The sequence below is a fragment of the Leptopilina heterotoma genome, unplaced genomic scaffold (genome assembly GCF_015476425.1).
Source record: "Leptopilina heterotoma isolate Lh14 unplaced genomic scaffold, ASM1547642v1 Lhet_113, whole genome shotgun sequence".
Taxonomy (NCBI): Eukaryota; Metazoa; Arthropoda; class Insecta; order Hymenoptera; family Figitidae; genus Leptopilina; species Leptopilina heterotoma.
The window spans coordinates 530636-549421 of NW_025110832.1; the positions used below are offsets into that span (position 1 = coordinate 530636).

The 18786-nt window shown below is 28.9% G+C and overlaps 2 protein-coding genes across 5 annotated transcripts; one reads left to right on the plus strand and one right to left on the minus strand.

Moving 5' to 3' along the window:
* Positions 1-1074: 1074 nt before the first annotated feature.
* On the minus strand, positions 1075-11519 carry LOC122505146 (catenin alpha). 4 transcript variants are annotated; one of them, XM_043616620.1, is made up of 9 exons: positions 11327-11519; positions 9509-9851; positions 8657-9386; positions 7105-7131; positions 5910-6143; positions 5221-5823; positions 4447-5124; positions 1931-1933; positions 1075-1520 (listed from the first exon to the last, which is right to left on the minus strand). In XM_043616620.1, the coding sequence occupies exons 2-9, from the start codon at positions 9829-9831 to the stop codon at positions 1356-1358; spliced, it is 2763 nt and encodes a 920-aa protein (XP_043472555.1). In that variant the 5' UTR covers positions 9832-9851; positions 11327-11519; the 3' UTR covers positions 1075-1355. The 4 variants fall into 4 exon arrangements, with proteins under 4 accessions (XP_043472555.1, XP_043472569.1, XP_043472563.1 ...); XM_043616634.1 differs by lacking the exon at positions 7105-7131 and having other exon boundaries at positions 11327-11518; XM_043616628.1 differs by lacking the exon at positions 1931-1933 and having other exon boundaries at positions 11327-11518.
* A 329-nt stretch (positions 11520-11848) lies between these two features.
* On the plus strand, positions 11849-17493 carry LOC122505169 (N-alpha-acetyltransferase 30-like). The gene is made up of 3 exons (XM_043616654.1): positions 11849-12483; positions 12831-13006; positions 16208-17493. Exons 1-3 carry the CDS (start codon positions 12189-12191, stop codon positions 16523-16525), a joined length of 789 nt encoding a protein of 262 aa, XP_043472589.1. The 5' UTR covers positions 11849-12188; the 3' UTR covers positions 16526-17493.
* The last annotated feature ends 1293 nt before the right edge of the window (positions 17494-18786 follow it).

Consider the following 18786-nt stretch of genomic DNA (forward strand, 5'->3'; position numbering starts at 1 on the left):
TAATTTCTATAGCAATCAGTGAAATTTCACCAATTGTTAATAGAATTACACCAACTGATCTGTTTAATAGTCAATGTACATAATAGTTTCATTTAGTGAAATTCATCTAAAAAATACCATCTCCTTTTTTATGAGAATATAATAATCAATAAATATTCATTAACTATTAGTCATATTTCACTAATAAAAATCGGGAAAAGTTCATGAAAATGATTTAAAATTAATAAAATTCCACTATTTGTTAGTAGAATTGAATTCAGATTCAGAGAGTATTGTTTAATTATCTTTTCTTAGTAAAAAGTTATTCATAAAAATAAAGATCCCCATAATATTGTAAACACGATTATTTAATTATTGAATTCAAAATAATTAATAAAAAATCTATTTTGCTACTTTTTTTTATAAATTAATACAAGTTTTATAGGCATTTATTAAATACTATTCTGTACAACTTGATGAAAGTCTCAATAGAAAAACCAGTTCGAATAGTTTTGTAAACTAAAAACAATTTAAAATTTAAGTTTGCGAGTTAATTGCAAAAAAAATATTTTCCAACAATTTGATATATTTTTCTAAAAATGAAAATTGTTATTTCGATTATTAGAAAAATTGTCAGAAAAATATTTTATAAACAAAATTATATAAAAAAAACCTTTTTTTTTTGTAAATAGGAGTTTAAGATTAATATAGAATGCAGGTATTAAGAAAATGAAAAAGACTTTAATATCTAAGAATTATTCATTTTTCTTTGAAAAAGTATATTTTTATAAAAAAATAAAATAAACATATTCAGTTATTTAACTTTCCAACAAAAATTACTGCGAAAACAACTTTCTCGCAAACTCAAATTAAATTAATTTTTAATTTAATTCAGTTTTACTGGAAAAACTTACCACTGGATTTTTTTTTAACTTGTATATAAAATTGATAAATAAAGAAGTATATAAAAGAATTTATCCGTGTGCATGTATGTAATTAAAATTTGTAAAATTGGTACAAAATAGTAAAATTTAAAAAATGTTATTTTATTCTGAATTTAAGAGTTATTAATTGCAATCAACTATATTCAATATAATAATTACAATAATATTTTCTTTAGAAATATCAGAAATTTTCTCTTCAAGAATAGAAAAGAAAAATAATTTGAATAAGTTCATATGTTTTTTATTTCCTTACAATACTTGCATTTTATCTTAATCTTTACTGACATTTGGAAAACAAGTTAGAAAAAGTGAATAAAGACGCGTATATATCTTAGGTATTTTTAAAACATAAAACGATATGTTACCTTGTATTTGGATTTAAGATTGCGTAAACTTTCAGCAAGTTTCTGTTTTTTCACAACTTGTAAATTTTTATACGCTCTCTGTTGGACTCTGGAATTCGGAAAGGGCGTGAATTGGATTTTGAACCTTCTTCTGTGAACCCTTACGAACTTTTGCTCTCACTTCCTCGGGACGTTCTGGTCGAACTAAAGGTTTCTTCTCGGGAGCTTTCATTTTCCAAACAACGATTGGCGACTGTAAAAGGAAAAGAATTTTGTTTAGAAATTTGGTTTTAAATTGAAAGCAATTAAAAAACGCCATCTATGAGGAGAAATTAAATTAGAATATTTTTCTTTTCCATTTTACACAATTTTTGTTTCATCTGATTTAATTAAATTAACATGAATTGAGCCCCTCCCTGGATACTATAATTGCCGCCTAAAAATTTTGTTTTTAAAAAATATCAAGAAAATTTGTAAAGCAAAATCACAAAGATATTTTCAACAACTTAAAGAATTATATTTCAAATAACTAAAAAGTGACTACCAAAAAAATCTGAAATTAAGGTACATCTTTTTGCAGTATCTTCACTGAAAGTTAAAGTCTAAATAAAACCATGTTCAAGTACAATTAAAACAGATAGTCAAATCCATTTTGGTACTTACGTACTGCAAAATCCAATGTGGTTTGTTAACAGGAATAAAAGGATTTATATTAGCAAATTACGCAATTTAGCATTAATTTCTACCTACGATAAATGTGGCTCACAATCAAATAAAAGTATATTATTCATTATTTCAATTTCTATGAATGGATTTAAAAATTGAAAATTGAGATTCAATAGGTTTTACATTTATGAATAGAATATTGTACAACTAGTGGTGAAAGTGAACTGGAGTGATTTTGGATATTTTTTTAATTTTAATTAATAATAATTTGACTTTTAGTCACTTTTTTTTAAAACAAATCAAACAAATTAAGAAAGAAGTTTCTTTAGGCATTAATTTAAATTAATACTGTTTCTAGACCATTAGATTGATATAATCTACAATTACAAATTATTTCCTTTGAAACATTTATTCTTTTGACTGAAATAGAAATAGGTATCAGGGGACAACTTTGATTCAAACTGTCGTAAAATAACTCTCTAATATTTCGCTAAATATTATTTTTATTGAGTCACATTTATGGATTAAAATAGTTTTTATCCCACATGCACAAAAACGGCGCTTTCTGATAGCAGCCGACAGGGAGGAAAGTCATTCATTTCTTCGACCGTATGAAAATGGCGGCCGTGTTCTCCCAAGGGCAAGAAAATTAGCTGTTCACATGCATTTTTCTTGCCCAAGGGAGAAATCGGCCGCCATTTTCATACAAATCGAACAAGTGAATGACTTTTACTCCCTGTCGTCTGCTATCTGAAATCGCCGCTTTTGTGCATTAGGAATAAAAAATATCGTAAGTAACACGAGAATAAAGGCAGCCAATTTCTTTACAATGATTTTTGTGACACTCGTTCCGGTCTCGGGGCGCCTACGGCGCCCTCGACCTCCACTCGTGTCACAAAAATCACCGTAAAGAAATGGCTGCCTTTCTCCTCTTGTTGCTTAATATACTATGTTTCGTGACTATTAGCAAAAACGTAATCCTTTAAAATTTATTATTTGTAAGCAATATCAGGAAAAAGTCTCTAATTTCATTTTTGTTGGAGTAATTTCTACTTTAATGTATGTTTTTCAATGGTACGAATTGTTATGTTCGAAAATCTTCACCTTTATCAAACAAAAGAATAAGTTAAGAATAATAAATGTAGAAAGTTATTGTTTTTTAAAATCAAACCAATTAAATTTACAATTTTAACTTTTCAAAAAATCTGTCACTCTACAACTATCTTAAAAGCATAATTATTTCGTGAAACTATATTTATTTTATTTTCTTGTTCACAAATCAATTGGCTAGCTTGGGTCGAAAATTAATTCACTAATTACATTTGTATAAAATTGGCAATAAACATACAATACGGTTAAAAAAAATTGTTGTTCTACATGATCCTTATATGAAAAGGGTCCTTTTTAGTTTCTTCATTTTAACTAAAATAGTCAATTAAATTTAATTTTACAAAACTTGAAAGCAGCCAATTGATTGAAACCATTTTGCAAGTGAGTGCAGTCTAAGTTACTTATCCTAAAATAACATAATAGAGAAACTAGTTTTAATTATTCATGTTGAAATAATCAGGATAATTATACTTTGTCTAAAATTAGAAGAAAAGAACTACATTTCACTGGCTGTTCGTGTTTAAAGGTGAAAAACCAAAGGGAAGAAGCATAAAGAAAAAGTCCATATTGAACAAAACACAAATAACTACTTTCAATATAATTAGTTGAATTCTATTAGTTTTGCGGTCAGAGAAATACCGATGAAACGGAGTAGAGAATAGATAGGCTGTGGGATACGGGTAAGAAGATCAGAACCGATTGTCCCCATTTTCTTTCACATCCATTATCCTCAACTGTCTACAAACATTAATTTTCAAGTCAAATATTCGCTTTCAAAATTCCCCTTTTAAAAAAACAAATTTAAAGGCCTCGGATCGACTTGAAATTCAATTTTTAAGAATAATTACATTTTTTGAGCAATTCCTGTAAAATTTTATTAAAAACAATTTAAATTCTTCGATGAATTTTATTATTTATGAAAATTATTTAATTTTCGATGTGTTTTGTAAATAATTGATTTTTTTGTAATTGTTTCTAAGAATTTTATTATTAATATTTATGAAAATAATTTTTTTATTTCAACTATTGGAGGATTTAAAATAGTGCAAACTCTCAAAAAAAGTAGCTTTTGGTGTCACAAATCTAGATAAGCTCTCCAAATGGTAAATAGTAGATTTTAGTAGATGAGTACAAAGTCTGATTATTATCTTTGTTTCTTTATTTATATTTAATGTTTGCTTATTAGTAAAAATTAAATTCAGTTATAATTTAGGAACCTCACAAGTGGTGTTACCTTTAAGTCCATAGATTTCTATACGTTGTTCATACCTTGAGCATAATTTAACTTAGAAGTAAAGGGTTAAGAAGATTGGATCAAACAAAAAAACGAGAAGAACAATTCCCTCTTTCCTCACTCACTAATTTCCCAAAAATCTTTGCAGGCGAGAAAAATATGCACTTACCGTAACAGTCGATTGCCTCGGATACTTGGTCGATGCGACGTAAGACGCCTTAACCGTGAGAACGACAGCGTTCATCAGATTCTTAGCCGCTTGAATCAAAGACGTGGCACTGTCCAAACCAGAAACGATCAATTCTCCGCTGATATTCTGAACGTCCGCCTTCACTTTGCTGGTGATGTTCATTTGGTGACAGTAGAGGGCAATGCGTTGTAAATACGCGAGTAAATCTTTCTTGGTCGAACTCTCGGGGCATTGGTCAGCAATTTGTCTCGTTAATTTGTCAAGTTTCGTGCCGGCTTCGGAAATCTTCTTCGCCGCATTTATAACGTCCATCGTTGTCTTCAGTGGTCCACGGCCACGCGTAAAGTCTGTCATTTCCATCATGATCATGCACATGTGCTTCGCAAGAACAATAATGTCGTTTCCGGCGTCGTCCCACTTGGCGACTTCCTTATCGAATTTCAATTTTTCACTTCTGAAGAATTCCACTTGTTGGAGAATCTTCTGCTTGTCCTCTTCGGGCATTTTACGCATTGCTTCGCGTGCTGTTGTGATGCCACTGATTTCCGGATATTCGTCAACACCGTGTTCGCCGGTTTGTGCGCTTGATTTGCTTCTCGTTTCAAGTGTGTAGTGCTCATCTAATTCGACATCTTCTGGATCCAAATCCTCGTCGGCCTGTTCAAAAAAAGAATTTTGTTTAAAAATTGTTTTAAAATAGGAATTATACAAAAAATTGAAAAAATAAATAAAAATAAAATCCGAAAACCTTACCCGATTCATTAAGACGGCACGTCTTATTTCTCGAACGCCATCGTAGACGAGACGAGAAGCGTCGATGAAATCATTCTCGTCGACGTCCTTGGCAGGATTACTGCCCAGCGCATCGACTGCGATTTCCACTCTTTGAGCAAACTTTGGCATGACTTGTTCCCTCAACACTTTGACAGCTTCGAGAACTCTCTTTGTGTAGATGCAGGGTTCGTAGTTGTCCATTTCGGCTTGAACGACATTGCAGACGCGAGCCGAGCGTCCCCGAATCGCCCCCGCAGTCCTGTCCAGTGTGTCCGCGTCGCCTTCCTGAAGGGCCAGAACGCATTTATTCACGTCCTCGAGAATGTGATTTTCGGAGACGGCCAGGAAATCGTCGATGGTCGTAATGTCGTCCACGGCCTCAGTGAGGACGCGAACTTGGTTCTCCCAGGCTTGACGGAAAACTTCCATGTTGTCGAGGGCAACTTTTGAACGGGGACGTGCGGCCAACACGCGAGCAGCATTTATTACTTGGGGACAGAGATTCTCAATTTGAGCGGCTGCGTAACGAACCATTTTCACTCCGTCCTCGTTTCCTGACATGCTGCACACAAGATTTGCAACCTGAAACAGTTTTTCTCAATTAGTCGTTGCATTTTTACAAAGAAATAAGTGCTTATAATGATAAAAAGTCGATACTTGTCGCTTACCTCCACTAATTTGTTGGCGTGTTCTGTGAACACGAGAGCGTATTCCTCGACCTCTTTGTCGCGTCCGTTGCGAGCGGCTTCTATCAGAACGAGCAGTGGCACGCTAGTTTCGAGGAAACTGTCAGAAACATGATCCACAACTGCTTTACGCAATTGTCTCCTCAGATCGCGAGTCTTTCTGCACATGTGATCAATGGCACGCTCCAGGCCTTCCGATTGTTCCTTCACTCCCATCTGTCGAGAGCAAATGTTTTCATTCAGTAACATCGGACTATATCGAATTATATTTCTGGCTCGACTTTAGCGTCTTTCTCCTTTTTTAATTAGCAAAATATTATTTTCAAACTCAAATATTTTTAAGAAACGAAATTATTTTGTACAAAAAATGGAACAAATTAAAATGAGTTGAAAAATTAGATAAAGCATAAGCAAAAATTTCAAAAATCAGGGCAACTTTTAAAATAGCAGGTTAATTAAATTATTAGTCATTCAATCATTTTCATTGACTGAATATTTAATATTATGCGCACAAATTTATACAAATGATTAATTATTTGTTGAAATTCACCTTAGAAAAAAATCATCTCAAGGTTATGTTTATGTTACTTTTACCTTAATTAAATAAAAGTTTCTGTGCTTAATTTAAAATCAAAATCAGTTTTTATTAATTATTTTAGATGTAATGAAAAATAAACCACCAGTGATTTATATTGAGAGTTGATCCCCTTTAAAAAATATTTTGATTATAACAAAAAACCAATACAAAAATAACCTAAAATTTTCAGCCTCTAAGATACCTTTCCTCGGAGACGTCACATTTCTATTTTTTATTATTAAAGAAAAATTTGACGGATGGTAAAAACAAAAGCCTGAATAGAATGAACGTTTCACAATATTAAAGAAATGAAAAAATGGCTCCATTAACATGATAAATATTAATTTTAAAATTGGTTAGCCTAATAATACAATTATGTGAACGCATAGCAGTATATAAAAATTAAACCAAGTTTAGAACAGCATATATTATACGATCTGAGGGTTAAGAGCAGTATTAAAAATTCAAAACAACAAAAGCAAATCCTGAAGAATTTAGTAGATCACAATGTAGTTAATTGATTATGCTACGAAAGAAAAACATTTTTATAAACAATTCGAAAGTTTTAAAAAACACACTCAGGGAAATTTCAATATTTACCCTTTTACCACCCCGAGCAATCAGCAACTGCCCTCGTTAACAAAAAGAAACAAATATAATAAATGTAAAATAATACTATAATAATCGAAATGTTTATTTTCAATTTTATCGTAAGTAAACAATTTTAATGTTTTTTTTATGTTTTTAAATTGATTTTTAATTTAATTTAAATTAAAATGATTTTAACATAAGGTAAAACTTGAATAATAAAATTAGAAGAGATTTTTATTCAACGAATTTTTTTACGTTACATTCAAAAGTGTTTTAGATTTTTCCGAGAAGGTTAGATTTCAAAATGGCGGATGCAATATGGCGGTAAACTTTTTGTAAACCAATTAGATTTACTTAAATTTATAACTGGGTGAATTTTCGTATCAAAACAATTCTAAGGCAAGAAATTTCAAGTAAATTTAAGTCGATTATTAAAAAATTGTTCGTCATAATGAATCAAAATAATGAACTGTTAGACGCCAATTTTTTTGAAATTTTGCATACATGTAGTTCATTGGAAAATATTTTATACCTGTTTTTTACATCGGCCCAAAATCATTGTTAGTCCTTTAGGGTAACAATGATTTTTAATTTTTTATTGCAATTTTAGGGGTAGGTTTCATTAATGTACGAATAATAAATTCAAACCTTTATTCTAAAACTCAAAATGCCGGGTTAAATATGGCGGTTTATGTTTAAATAATTTTTATTTTTATTGACAATTTCTTTTTAACAGGATTGAATTTTATAAATCTTTCTATCAAAAGATTTTTGAGCTCGCTGATAGTGATTACGAATGTAAAGTTTGTGTTTTAGTAAATTCAAAATGGCAAATCCAATATGATCACTTAATTTTGAAAAAAATTTTAATTGTTTTGATAATTTGTTTTTACAAATGATGGAATTTCATAAATCTTTGTATCACAGAGTTCTTGAGGTCGCTGATTATGAGTCTGAAGTCAATTTTCAAAAATTTTAAATAGGGTATTCAATATTAAAAAATGTTCATTTTTTCAAAAAATAAAGTTCCGAAAATGATCAAAAATAATTTTTTTTAAATTGTTAAATTTAACACTGCAGATTCATAATTAGCGACTTTCAAAACCTTTTGATACAAAGGATTATAAAATTCTATCATTTTAGAAACAAATTATCAAAGAAATAAAAAGTTTTTTAAAATCAAACCGCCATATTGGATTCGTCATTTTGAATTTTTTAAAACTGACTTTAGATTCGTAATCAGCGACCTCAGAGACCTTTTGACATAAAGATTTATAAAATTCCACCATGTTAGAAACCATTTTGAATAAAATCGTCGTCTGACAGTTCCCTAGTTTTACTTGTCAACAAATGGTGAAGAAAGGAATCAAAATCGAAATGGAACTGGAAACAGAAGAGACCGAAGTAATGCGCACCAAATACTTTGATATTTTCTTGGCATTAAAGTTAAACAAGTGATAACTGTGTAAAAGAGTATGCTTTAGTTTATAAGCAAACAAACTGTATTTTTGTCGTCGAACTTTGCACAACTTTGAAATAAAAAGTAAATAAATAAACTTACATTTTTCATGTACTCGCTGAGCAAGTCTTGAAGGGCCTGCCTCACGGCATTGCACTCGGCGACAATGCGCTCCCTGCGTTCGTCTCGAGTGCAGGAGGAGTCCGCCATCAGTGCAGCTCCACTGATGATGCTCTCCAGCCGCTCCTCCAGACTCGGACGAGTGCGAACCTCGTTGTAAGCGAGAGGAGACATGACCATTCTCTCGTCAAACTCGTCGAGAGCGGCGGCCAATTCTCCCGGACCGTCGTAAGGATGCTGATTGTTGGAAGGCTTCCCTTGAGCAACGTCGTTGATAGTATTGACAGCTTCGCAAACTTGTTTCATCACATAGTCGCGATTCGCTTTGGCGGCCGCCAACTCCGGGTGCCGGACGTAGACCTTCGACGCCGTGAGCAGCATTGTCGAATGTTTCTTGAGCACAGCTCTGGCTGCCGCCAAATCATCTCTAAGTTGGGGGTCTTTCAATTCCTGCTGTCGTTTCGCAGCCTGATTCATTAATTCAGTTGCATTTCTACCAAATTGTTTGATATTCTCCAACAATTCTCCTTGAGACGAGGCATTTTGTAGTTTCTTCAAGTCCTCCTCGACCACTTGCAAGGACTTTAGAAGTAAATGCACGTCGACCATGTCTGCTAGTATTAGCAGACGAGTCACTGACGAGAGTAGACTCCTTGCAGCGCGAATCATGTTTCCACGTTTTAGAGATGAGCATGGATCATCTGAAAATTCTCTGTTAAAGAAAAAAATTAATAATAATTAATAATATTTTCAAGTTTCAAATACAGAACAAAGTATAAATTCCATTAAAAAAAACTTGGGAAAGTTAGAAATAAAATATCGAAAACAACATACCGAGCTGCGATACTCATTGTATCGCCTGACTTCTTGACTTCCTCAACTGCACTCAGCATTTCAGCGGTAATATCAGGATTCTCATAAGCAATTTGTTCTCCTTTTTCGATGAAATTTGCAGTTGCCTTCTCAACAGTTCCCACGAGAGCACTGGCTCTTTTCGACTTTCCCTTCTTCTTTTTACTTGGACCTTTTGTGTTCACTAATGTTGTTACTTGCAGTACCAACGGCTCCAGTGTCTTCTCCACGGACATCGTACGAATTTCCAAGTTCTTTGGATCCCATTTCAGGGTTATAGGTCCAAACTGGTCTGACATTTTCATGTGCGTTAGAGTGAAGAATTCTGAAATTTCAAAAAACATAGGTATGCTCATTTTTCTTCATTTCTTTTTTTTGCATCGACTCGATTGTAAACATTTTTAAATGTTTAAGCATCATCTCAAAATGAAAAAGATTTTAAGCATTATTTAAATAATAAATTAAATTAAAATATACACAGAGTTTTTACAAACAAATTAATATTATCATGCAGTAAGTTTAATACAGAAAATAAATTTTCTTAATTAGGTAACTAAGAAATTATTGAAAGATTCAAAACATAATTTTCAGCTAAAATTTTCAAATTTAATTAAATATTATTTAACGTTTTATATGCTTTTTGTTTAATTTTTTTAACGCGTTTAATAAAGTTTACAACGTTAAATAATTAAAAACGTATTAATAAATAATTAAATAATTCACAACGTTAAATCAATGATTTAGAAAAAAAAAATTTTTTCAAACTAAACTTGTTTGGAAAATCTGTAACAACTTTTTCTTATCAACTATTTTAAACAGAAAAATTTTATTATTTTCTTTGTGAAAAATATTCTTCTATGTATTTATTATTGTATTATATTATCTTATAACAATTAAAATTTAAATACAAAAATAATATTCATTTATTCTTTTTATTAATTTAATTTTTATGTTTAGAAAATAATTTAAAAAATCTTTAATTGAAAGATTAAATTCTTATCACCCGCATTAAAATTTTATTGTAGGCAGAGCAAAAACATTTTTCCATTTTTCTTTAATTTTAGGGTTATGTCGAGAGATTGAGCAAATTTTTTAAAACCAAGAACTTATTTATACTTTCGACTCTCAGAAAAAAGTTTTCGTTTAAATCAGCCAAATTAAATAAAATTTGACGTTTAGTTTTCTTTCTAAAATATTGCAAAAAAAAAAAAAAGTCAGTTTCGTTATTCAGTACAAACGGACAAAAAAAATTTTTAATTCTTAATTTTCATTTCAAATAAAAACATATTTTTCAAATTCAATCGGAGTGAATGTCTAGGTACCTACTTCTTTTTGTTTTATCTAGAAATATTAAGAAATATTTGTAATTTAGTCTTGAAATTTACTCGTTTCAAAACAAATTTTTTGTATTTCTAACATGTAATTTTATTATTTTTGAAAATAATTTCTAGATACATAAATTAAATCTAAAGTAATAAACTTTCTGAATTACGATAAAAATTTATAGAACAAAATAAACATCTCAAACCAAAGGCTCCAGTTTGACATTTTCTTGGTATGAGTCATTAAATTGTATATGAGTAATATTCATAATTTGTGCAGGATGGGAAAATTAATTTTTTCTTTTATATTTTAGTTCTTTTGTTAAAAAGAGATGTCAATAAATAAGGATAAAAAAAGGAATGGAATATTTAAGTAGGAAACTAAAGTAGAATATTCAGTGTCTTATTCTCAGGGGAGTGTTAATTAGTAGTTGCTATTGTTGAGGGGAACTGTAAAATATTATCATTTATACATTACCTTCATGAAACTAGAAGAAATACTATAAGTTGTAGAATTAATATCCTATTGGCACTTTAATTATAGTAAAAATTTCACAAACTTCACGATCGAATAACACTGAAACGAGTTAAATTTGTATATCTGTAAAATCACAATCCTACGTCATTATTTCTTTCCGACATTTTCGGAAATGGTCAAATGGTGGGGGGCTGAGATCCTGAGTGCCGGTAAACGCCCGAACTTAAGGTTCGTTTCCAAACCACTTCCACTTTCTCTGGCGGGAAAATTCCAATCATTTTGTTTGTGTTTTTCTCTTCTAGAAGTCATATTATTGTTATGACAATATTTATGTTTTTTCGTACTTTTCCGTGCTTGTAAGAAACGTCCCAGTAATGAACAAAGCCAGTTTTTTTATATAAATTCTAAAAGACAGAGGAGAAAATTCCTTTTTGCGATATGAATACAACTTGTGAATTTGCCTTAATTTGATACCAAGTTTTATTGAATCAGATAAAAAATATATGTTTCGTTCAAGTGAATTTTCACTAGAGATAGAATCCAATATGGTGTCTGTCGTTCAGCGGTTATCGTTGAACGTCCCTAAATATTTTTTGAATTAAAGTAATTTTAAACGAATCAAAAACTATGGAAATTCGATTAAAAGTTAATTGTTGGTCATAATAAGTGCTGTACGAGGCGAGCACTCAATCAAGTTTCGGGGGGGGAAAAATAAAAAAAATTTTTTTTTAGCCTCTGACGGAGGTTTTTCCTCTGTCCCTGAATTTTTTTCTTTTGGTGTAAATACTCATTGGATTTTATAATTTTATTAAGTGATTTTTGTTGTTTATTATATTTTGGGGAAAAATTGTGGGTTAGAAAAATGGATGACATTAAGGGGAACACAATTGTGGATTCTATGGAAGTACCCGTGACAGAGGGAACGAAAGCAAAATTAAAAGTTGGAAAGAATAGTGTAATCACTGACGTTGGCACTCTAAATATTAAGTCTCGACTTAATTTGGAAAATGACAAGGTCGAAGAGGAAAAACCACAAACAAATGGCTTGCACCAGATGAACGGCGTTTGTGAATCACTCCAAAGTAATTCTGATTCCACAACATCTGAAATTCAATCCCAAAATGTGGAAACTAGTCATGTAAATTTAAATCAACCTGGTAAGAAATTTCCACTTTTCGTTTGACATTCTCGACATTCTCAATGTCAGAGATTTCTCTTTCTCTTTTGGCAATTTTCCCAAAATGACAAATTTTCTGTAAATATATTATTATTAACTAATTATTTGTTTTACTTCTTCCGACGATTCTAATTTATTGATAGGATGACATTTAAAGCTGTAGGTTTAGCCACTTTTATATTTTATTTAGTGTAAAGTTTGAGGCACGTCCACGTCAATCGATTTAACAAGTAAAGTTTTTTTTCACATGAATATTGATGGATTCTTACTTTATCTCAGGGAATGAATACGTATCTACTTTTTACTGACACACTTTTTTTATTGCAGAGAAAAGTGAAGAAACATCTACAGAAAATAAGGATAGTGACATTGAGTATGTGAGCTACACTAGTGAATTGCAAATGCCCGACATTATGAAATTAATTCAAAAGGATCTGAGTGAACCTTACTCTATTTATACCTATAGATATTTCATTCATAATTGGCCAAAATTATGCTTCTTGGTAAATATACTTTAATTTATTACAATTATTTTAGCAGAAAATTCTAAATTACCTAATATTTACAATTCTCCTCAAATCAAGTTTAATTAATCATGCTGATTGACTAATTTCAAGTTGTAAATTTCCAGCCGACGACAACTTATTCCATTCTTTACGAAAAATAGAGAAACACGTATTGTTTCTACTATTTGGATACTTTTTTAGATTTGTGACACTACAAGCAACTTTTATAATTTTTTTGAGAATTTACACTACTTTAAATCCGCTAATAGTTGAAATAAAATAATTATTCTCAAAAATCTTAATAAAATTTTCCACATGAATTCAATGACATTCAATATCTTCTATTTTGATACAAGTTCTCTAAATAATTCATTTATTTAAAAGAATTTTTATAAAATTTTCCGAAAGAAATAAATTATTTTTATTTTTGCTAAAATTTGTTTACAAGAATTCGATTATTTTCAATACAATTATAATTAAGTACCTCGAAAGAAACGAATTGTTTTCAAAAATTTTAATAAAACTCTTCCCAGGAATTCAATTATTTTCACCAATTTTTCACAGGAATTCAATGATTTTAAAAAAAATCTTATAAGATTCATTGCAAGAATTCAATTATTTCCATAAATAATACAAATCTTTTCAGGATTTTAATTATTATTAAAATTTTGCCGAGTGACAGTTTCAATTAATACAATTTTAAATGAATTACCCCAAAATAAAATTATTTTCAAAACTTTCATTAACATTCTTCGAAAGAAGTCAATTATTTTCAAAAATATTGATAAAATTGATTTAGAACTGAATTTGAATTAAAATTTTAGATAATAATTAAATATTAAAAGCAATTAGAAGCGTTCTAGTAAGAATTTTTAAAAATATTAAATGTCAAAAGATTTTTTAATTCAAATCTTTGAAAATTTTAGTAGTTGTAAAAAACACACTTTTTTAAACTCTTATTGTAAAAAATGTGTTATAGTTATTGCAAAAATTCCTTTTGGATATTGTTACATATTACAAGAAGAGAATTAAACAAATTTTTTTCACTATTTTCAGTTCATTGTCGCAACAGCAGTTGGCGATTTCCAAAAGGTGCCTTTTATTCAGAAAGATAGTTTCCGGGCAACCTATTTTACATAAATTAAAAATTCAAACGAGATTCTCCTTATATAATAGTTTTTTCTAGACAAAAAACCTCAAAAACAATTTTTTATACTCATTTTTCTCAAAAAATCAAAAAAATGCTGTGATTTTGGGTCCATTTACCACCTCCATATATGAAAGTTTAGATATTTGTTGTCTAGACTTATTGATATAAAGAATCGAATGATTTTTGATTTTTTAAAATCGGTTGTTCAGTAGATTTCGAGAAAAGTGTCTCCCCCTTTTCAAAAATGTGTTTTCGAGAAAAACGTGTTTAAAGTTTTCGTAATGTCAGAAAAATTGCCATAACTTTTTCTTTTGCATATTTTTTTCAAAATTGTTTTAGGGAAAGTAATTTGATGATACCAAGGAACATTTAAAGAAAAAAAAATAAAAATCGATTTTTTACTCTTTCTTTTAACTTCAGCTTATTTAAAGTAAATTATTTTTTTTGTTAAACTTTTTCTGTTAATTATTGATATTTTTTATCTTTTAACGTAGTCCGTAACTTTCTTTTAATTTTTAATCAAAATTTTTATTAGAATGCTACTTTAATTTCAATATTACATGAACTTTACGATTACCTACGAACTAAATTTCAGAAAATAGTAAAATTTAATATTTAAGATTATTATTTCCATAATTATAATTTTACTATTTTCAAAGCCTTTTTCTATAAAAATTAGAAAAATTTATTAAAAAAAAAATAGTAAAATTTACTATAAAAATAAAAATATTTAATAGTTAATTATAATGTTCGAGAAAAATTTGAATAATTTTCATAAAAAAATTATCATTTAAAATAGTAAATTTTGCTATTAAAAGTCGTTATATACAGAGATTGAAAATTAGTAAAATATGCTTTGAATTCGGTAAAATTTAGTATGAAATTAATGCAATTTGTCAAAAATTCGAAACAATTTGGATTTTTCATAGAAGTGAAAGTTATTTTATATTTGTTACCTTTTATGAAAAAATTTTTAAGTTTAAAGACTGAGAAATAATATAGAAAGATTTATAAGTTTCAAAATACTCAAATTTTTCCAAAGTTTGCGAAAAGTAAACATTTTTCTTCAAGCATAGCTAAAAATATTTCTAACTTACAAAAAACGACAATTTTTACAAGTTTTTCTTAAAAATAGGGTAGAAAATTTATGATTTTAGGTGTCTTAGGGGATTCGTAGGCTCTACAAAGTTCGAGATCCTTATTGTTCCAAAAATATATCTTCTCCAGGGTGGCCACATGACAGTAAAGTCAGGGAAATGTCAGGGAAAAAAATTTTTTGTCAGGGAAATTTAGAAAATTGAGATTTTTTTCGATTTATTTTTAAAAATTGCGACTTTTCTTATAATGACATTTTAGAATTATTTTTAACATATTGGAGAAAAAAATCATGTTCAAAATATTTAATTAAAAACCATTAAAAAATTAATTTTTTTTTAAATAGGTAAGTAATACAAAAACTCTTTAAAAAAATTGAATTGTTTTCGAAAAATCACATTAAAATATTTTTAAAAACTATACCTACCTACTTAATTCTTAGAATTTTTTTGTCATAATTTTTTAAGATTTAATTATCTTCGAATAAAGCAAATAAAAATGTACTTTTTTAGACTTAATAAAATTTCCGATTATCTTTTTTTTAATATATTACCTATACCTTAATAAACTTAAAAAAAAATATGGACAGTTACAATAATAATAATTCTCGAAAAACTTTCGGAAAATTATTTAAAATAATTGAATTCAGAAAGGGTTATGATTGTAATTTTAAGAAATTATTAAATTTCATAAATTAAAAGTGAAAATAATTTTAATGTCAGTAAAATGTCAGGGAAATGTCAAGGAAATTGATAAACTGAAACTTTATTGCTCAGTTACTCCACATTCTTATAAATTTAGATAGTGTTAGTGTCAGCACAATACAATACCCAAAAATATTTAGCGGTAGTAAAATGTACAAGTTGAAGTTGGTTGGCCTGCAAATAAAATAATAAAATAAAAGTGAAAGAGTATTGCTTGTTTTATTAATAATAATAATAATTTGTTTAAAGGCGATGCACGGAACCGAGTGCGTGGGTGCCATCGTGTGCAAGCTGGACATCCACAGGAAGGTGATAAAACGCGGTTACATTGCAATGTTGGCGGTGGACGTGAAATTCAGGAAACGTAAGATTGGCTCGAATTTGGTGCGACGTGCAATTGTGGCGATGGTGGAGGACGACGCCGATGAGGTGGTTTTAGAGACTGAAATTACCAATCGTCCTGCGCTGCGACTGTATGAAAACCTTGGCTTCGTTAGAGACAAACGGCTTTTTCGGTATTATTTGAACGGTGTCGATGCCTTGCGATTGAAATTATGGCTCAGGTGAAATTCAACTTTGTGTTTATGCCAATAGGAACTTAAATAATTTTTGCGAGATGACTAACAGTGTCCTCTTCACTGGACTTGATTTCGGTAAAAACGGAAACAAATAAAAAGTTGAAATAAAATAAAGTAAAATAAAATAAAATAAAATATAAACGCTTATGCCAAAGAAGTTATCTCCAATTCTGTTCGATATTCCGATATCGTTTCACAACTCCTGGCTGTGCGTTCGAATGAAATGGCAGGGACTAAGTAATCTGATCTCGAAAGGAGATAAGCTCTTTGGCAATTCTTTCACCAGCTAAGAATCACACTACTACAAAGAAAATAATCGACTGAATTGTTCGGAACTTGGATGGGGAACGGAAATAAAGAGTTTTGCACTTGATTTCAAATTTTCATCTTATAGGCGAAGAGCTCACTTTACGACTAAAAACATAATAGTCAAAAAATGCAAAAAAGAAAAAAAATGTACAAATTGTCTGAGAAACCTTTTTTTTTATTTAAAACAGTTTTTATGCGAGCTAAAATCTCGAGTGGTTAAATGTTTGTTTTAGTCGTAAGAATTTAAATGAACATTGGATAATGATATGTGAATCGTGGGAGGGGGGCTATCGTTGATTGGAAGACGAGTGAGCCATATTTGTGAAAAAAAAATTATCAAAAATAAAGAAAATAAAAAAAGAAACAGTTTCACGGTAGGTAAATAAATTTCCAAATTCATTCACAAAGTGATATGTAAGAATTGTCCGATATTTATAAAAGTATATATATTTAATATAGAAAATGATTAAGTAAACTAATTGTTTGTGGACACTCGAAGCGAAAGCTCGTACGCATTACTGTCTACCTAATTAATTATACCTACCTTTGTATAAAATAAAAATTAATAAAATCGAAACAGATCATTATGTATCTATTAACAAAACTGTAAAAAATGTTGATAAAAATGAATAAATGTTTTTACACATATTTTATGTATGCCATTTTGTAAATTTTAAGTTTTTACTTTTTTTGTTTAACATTTTCCGGATCGGTATAAGGCCAGATCACATTCAAAATCGCAAAACGTAAAACGAAATGTTTAAATGAGAGAGAAAAGAATAGAGAGACCGGATCAAAGATTGACATAAAAATCCATCACAATTTATTCCACATAGCACCGAAACTGGCGAAACTTTCATAGAAATTTATTAAAGATCTACTTGCAAAGTTTATAGTGAAAATTGTGTCAAGATTTAAATGTCCCACTTAATGTTAATGTTTAGCGTGAAACTTTTCTCAACATTTAAAAATAGAATAAAGTCGGAAAAGTCGTTTATTTAATTCAGTGTTTTCACAAAAATTTTATTTTGTATTTCCCTGACCTTTCATGAATTCTAAATTCAATTATTCAAAACTTAAACAATTTTGTAAACTAGATATTTACATAAATACTTGTTTATTTAAACAGGAATTAAAATTTTTTGATTTTTAATTTCAACCCTTCAGAAATATAGTAATTTTCTAAACATTACTACATACTATACCCCTTTCAAAATTCAATTATTCTCTACAATTTTAAACTAACGTTCATCTCTAAGTCAATTATTTTATTAATAATTTTCCGAAAGTTTTTTGAAAATTCAATTATTTCAATATAAAATTTAATTTTTTATAATAATTATAAATATGTAACTGTCCATGTATTTTTTTAAAGTCATTAAGGTAGTGTAATATTGTTAAAAAATTGTAATAAAGAATACATAATTCAAAAAATTAATTTTTTAAAAATATTTTTCAATATGTAAAATCTTTTAAAAATACTAATTGTTTAGTAAAACCTTTTAAAATAATTAAATTTTTGAAAATTGAATCTTAAAAATATTGTAATATAATTTTTTGAAAATAATTTAATTTCTTAAAGAATTTTTATAAAATTTTTAAAAAATAATTAATTTTTTTAATAATTTTAAGTAGAAATTTTGAACATGACTGTTTTCTCCACAGCACAAATGTAATTTAAAAAATTGGAATGAAAAAATTCTAAGAATTACTTTTCTCAAAAATATTTTAATAGGTATATATATAATTTTTAGAAACTAATTTTTATTTTTATATTTACACTTGAAGATAATTTTTCATTCAAATTTTTGAGAATTCAATTAAATATTTCAAAAATTCCAAACAAGTTGGAATTGTTCTTAGAAGTAAAAGTTATTTTATATTTGTTACCTTTTTTGAACAAATTTCGAAGTTTAAAAACTCTGATAATACAAATTACAA

Coding starts and splice junctions, on each gene's coding strand:
- LOC122505169 (XM_043616654.1), top strand. CDS start 12,189: ATGGATGACATTAAGGGGAACACAATTGTGGATTCTATGGAAGTACCC. Junction 12,484..12,830: donor TGTAAATTTAAATCAACCTG/GTAAGAAATTTC, acceptor TTTTTATTGCAG/AGAAAAGTGAAGAAACATCT. Junction 13,007..16,207: donor GGCCAAAATTATGCTTCTTG/GTAAATATACTT, acceptor ATTTGTTTAAAG/GCGATGCACGGAACCGAGTG.
- LOC122505146 (XM_043616620.1), bottom strand. CDS start 9,831: ATGAAAATGTCAGACCAGTTTGGACCTATAACCCTGAAATGGGATCCA. Junction 5,824..5,909: donor ACGCCAACAAATTAGTGGAG/GTAAGCGACAAG, acceptor AAACTGTTTCAG/GTTGCAAATCTTGTGTGCAG. Junction 5,125..5,220: donor GTGCCGTCTTAATGAATCGG/GTAAGGTTTTCG, acceptor TTTTTTGAACAG/GCCGACGAGGATTTGGATCC.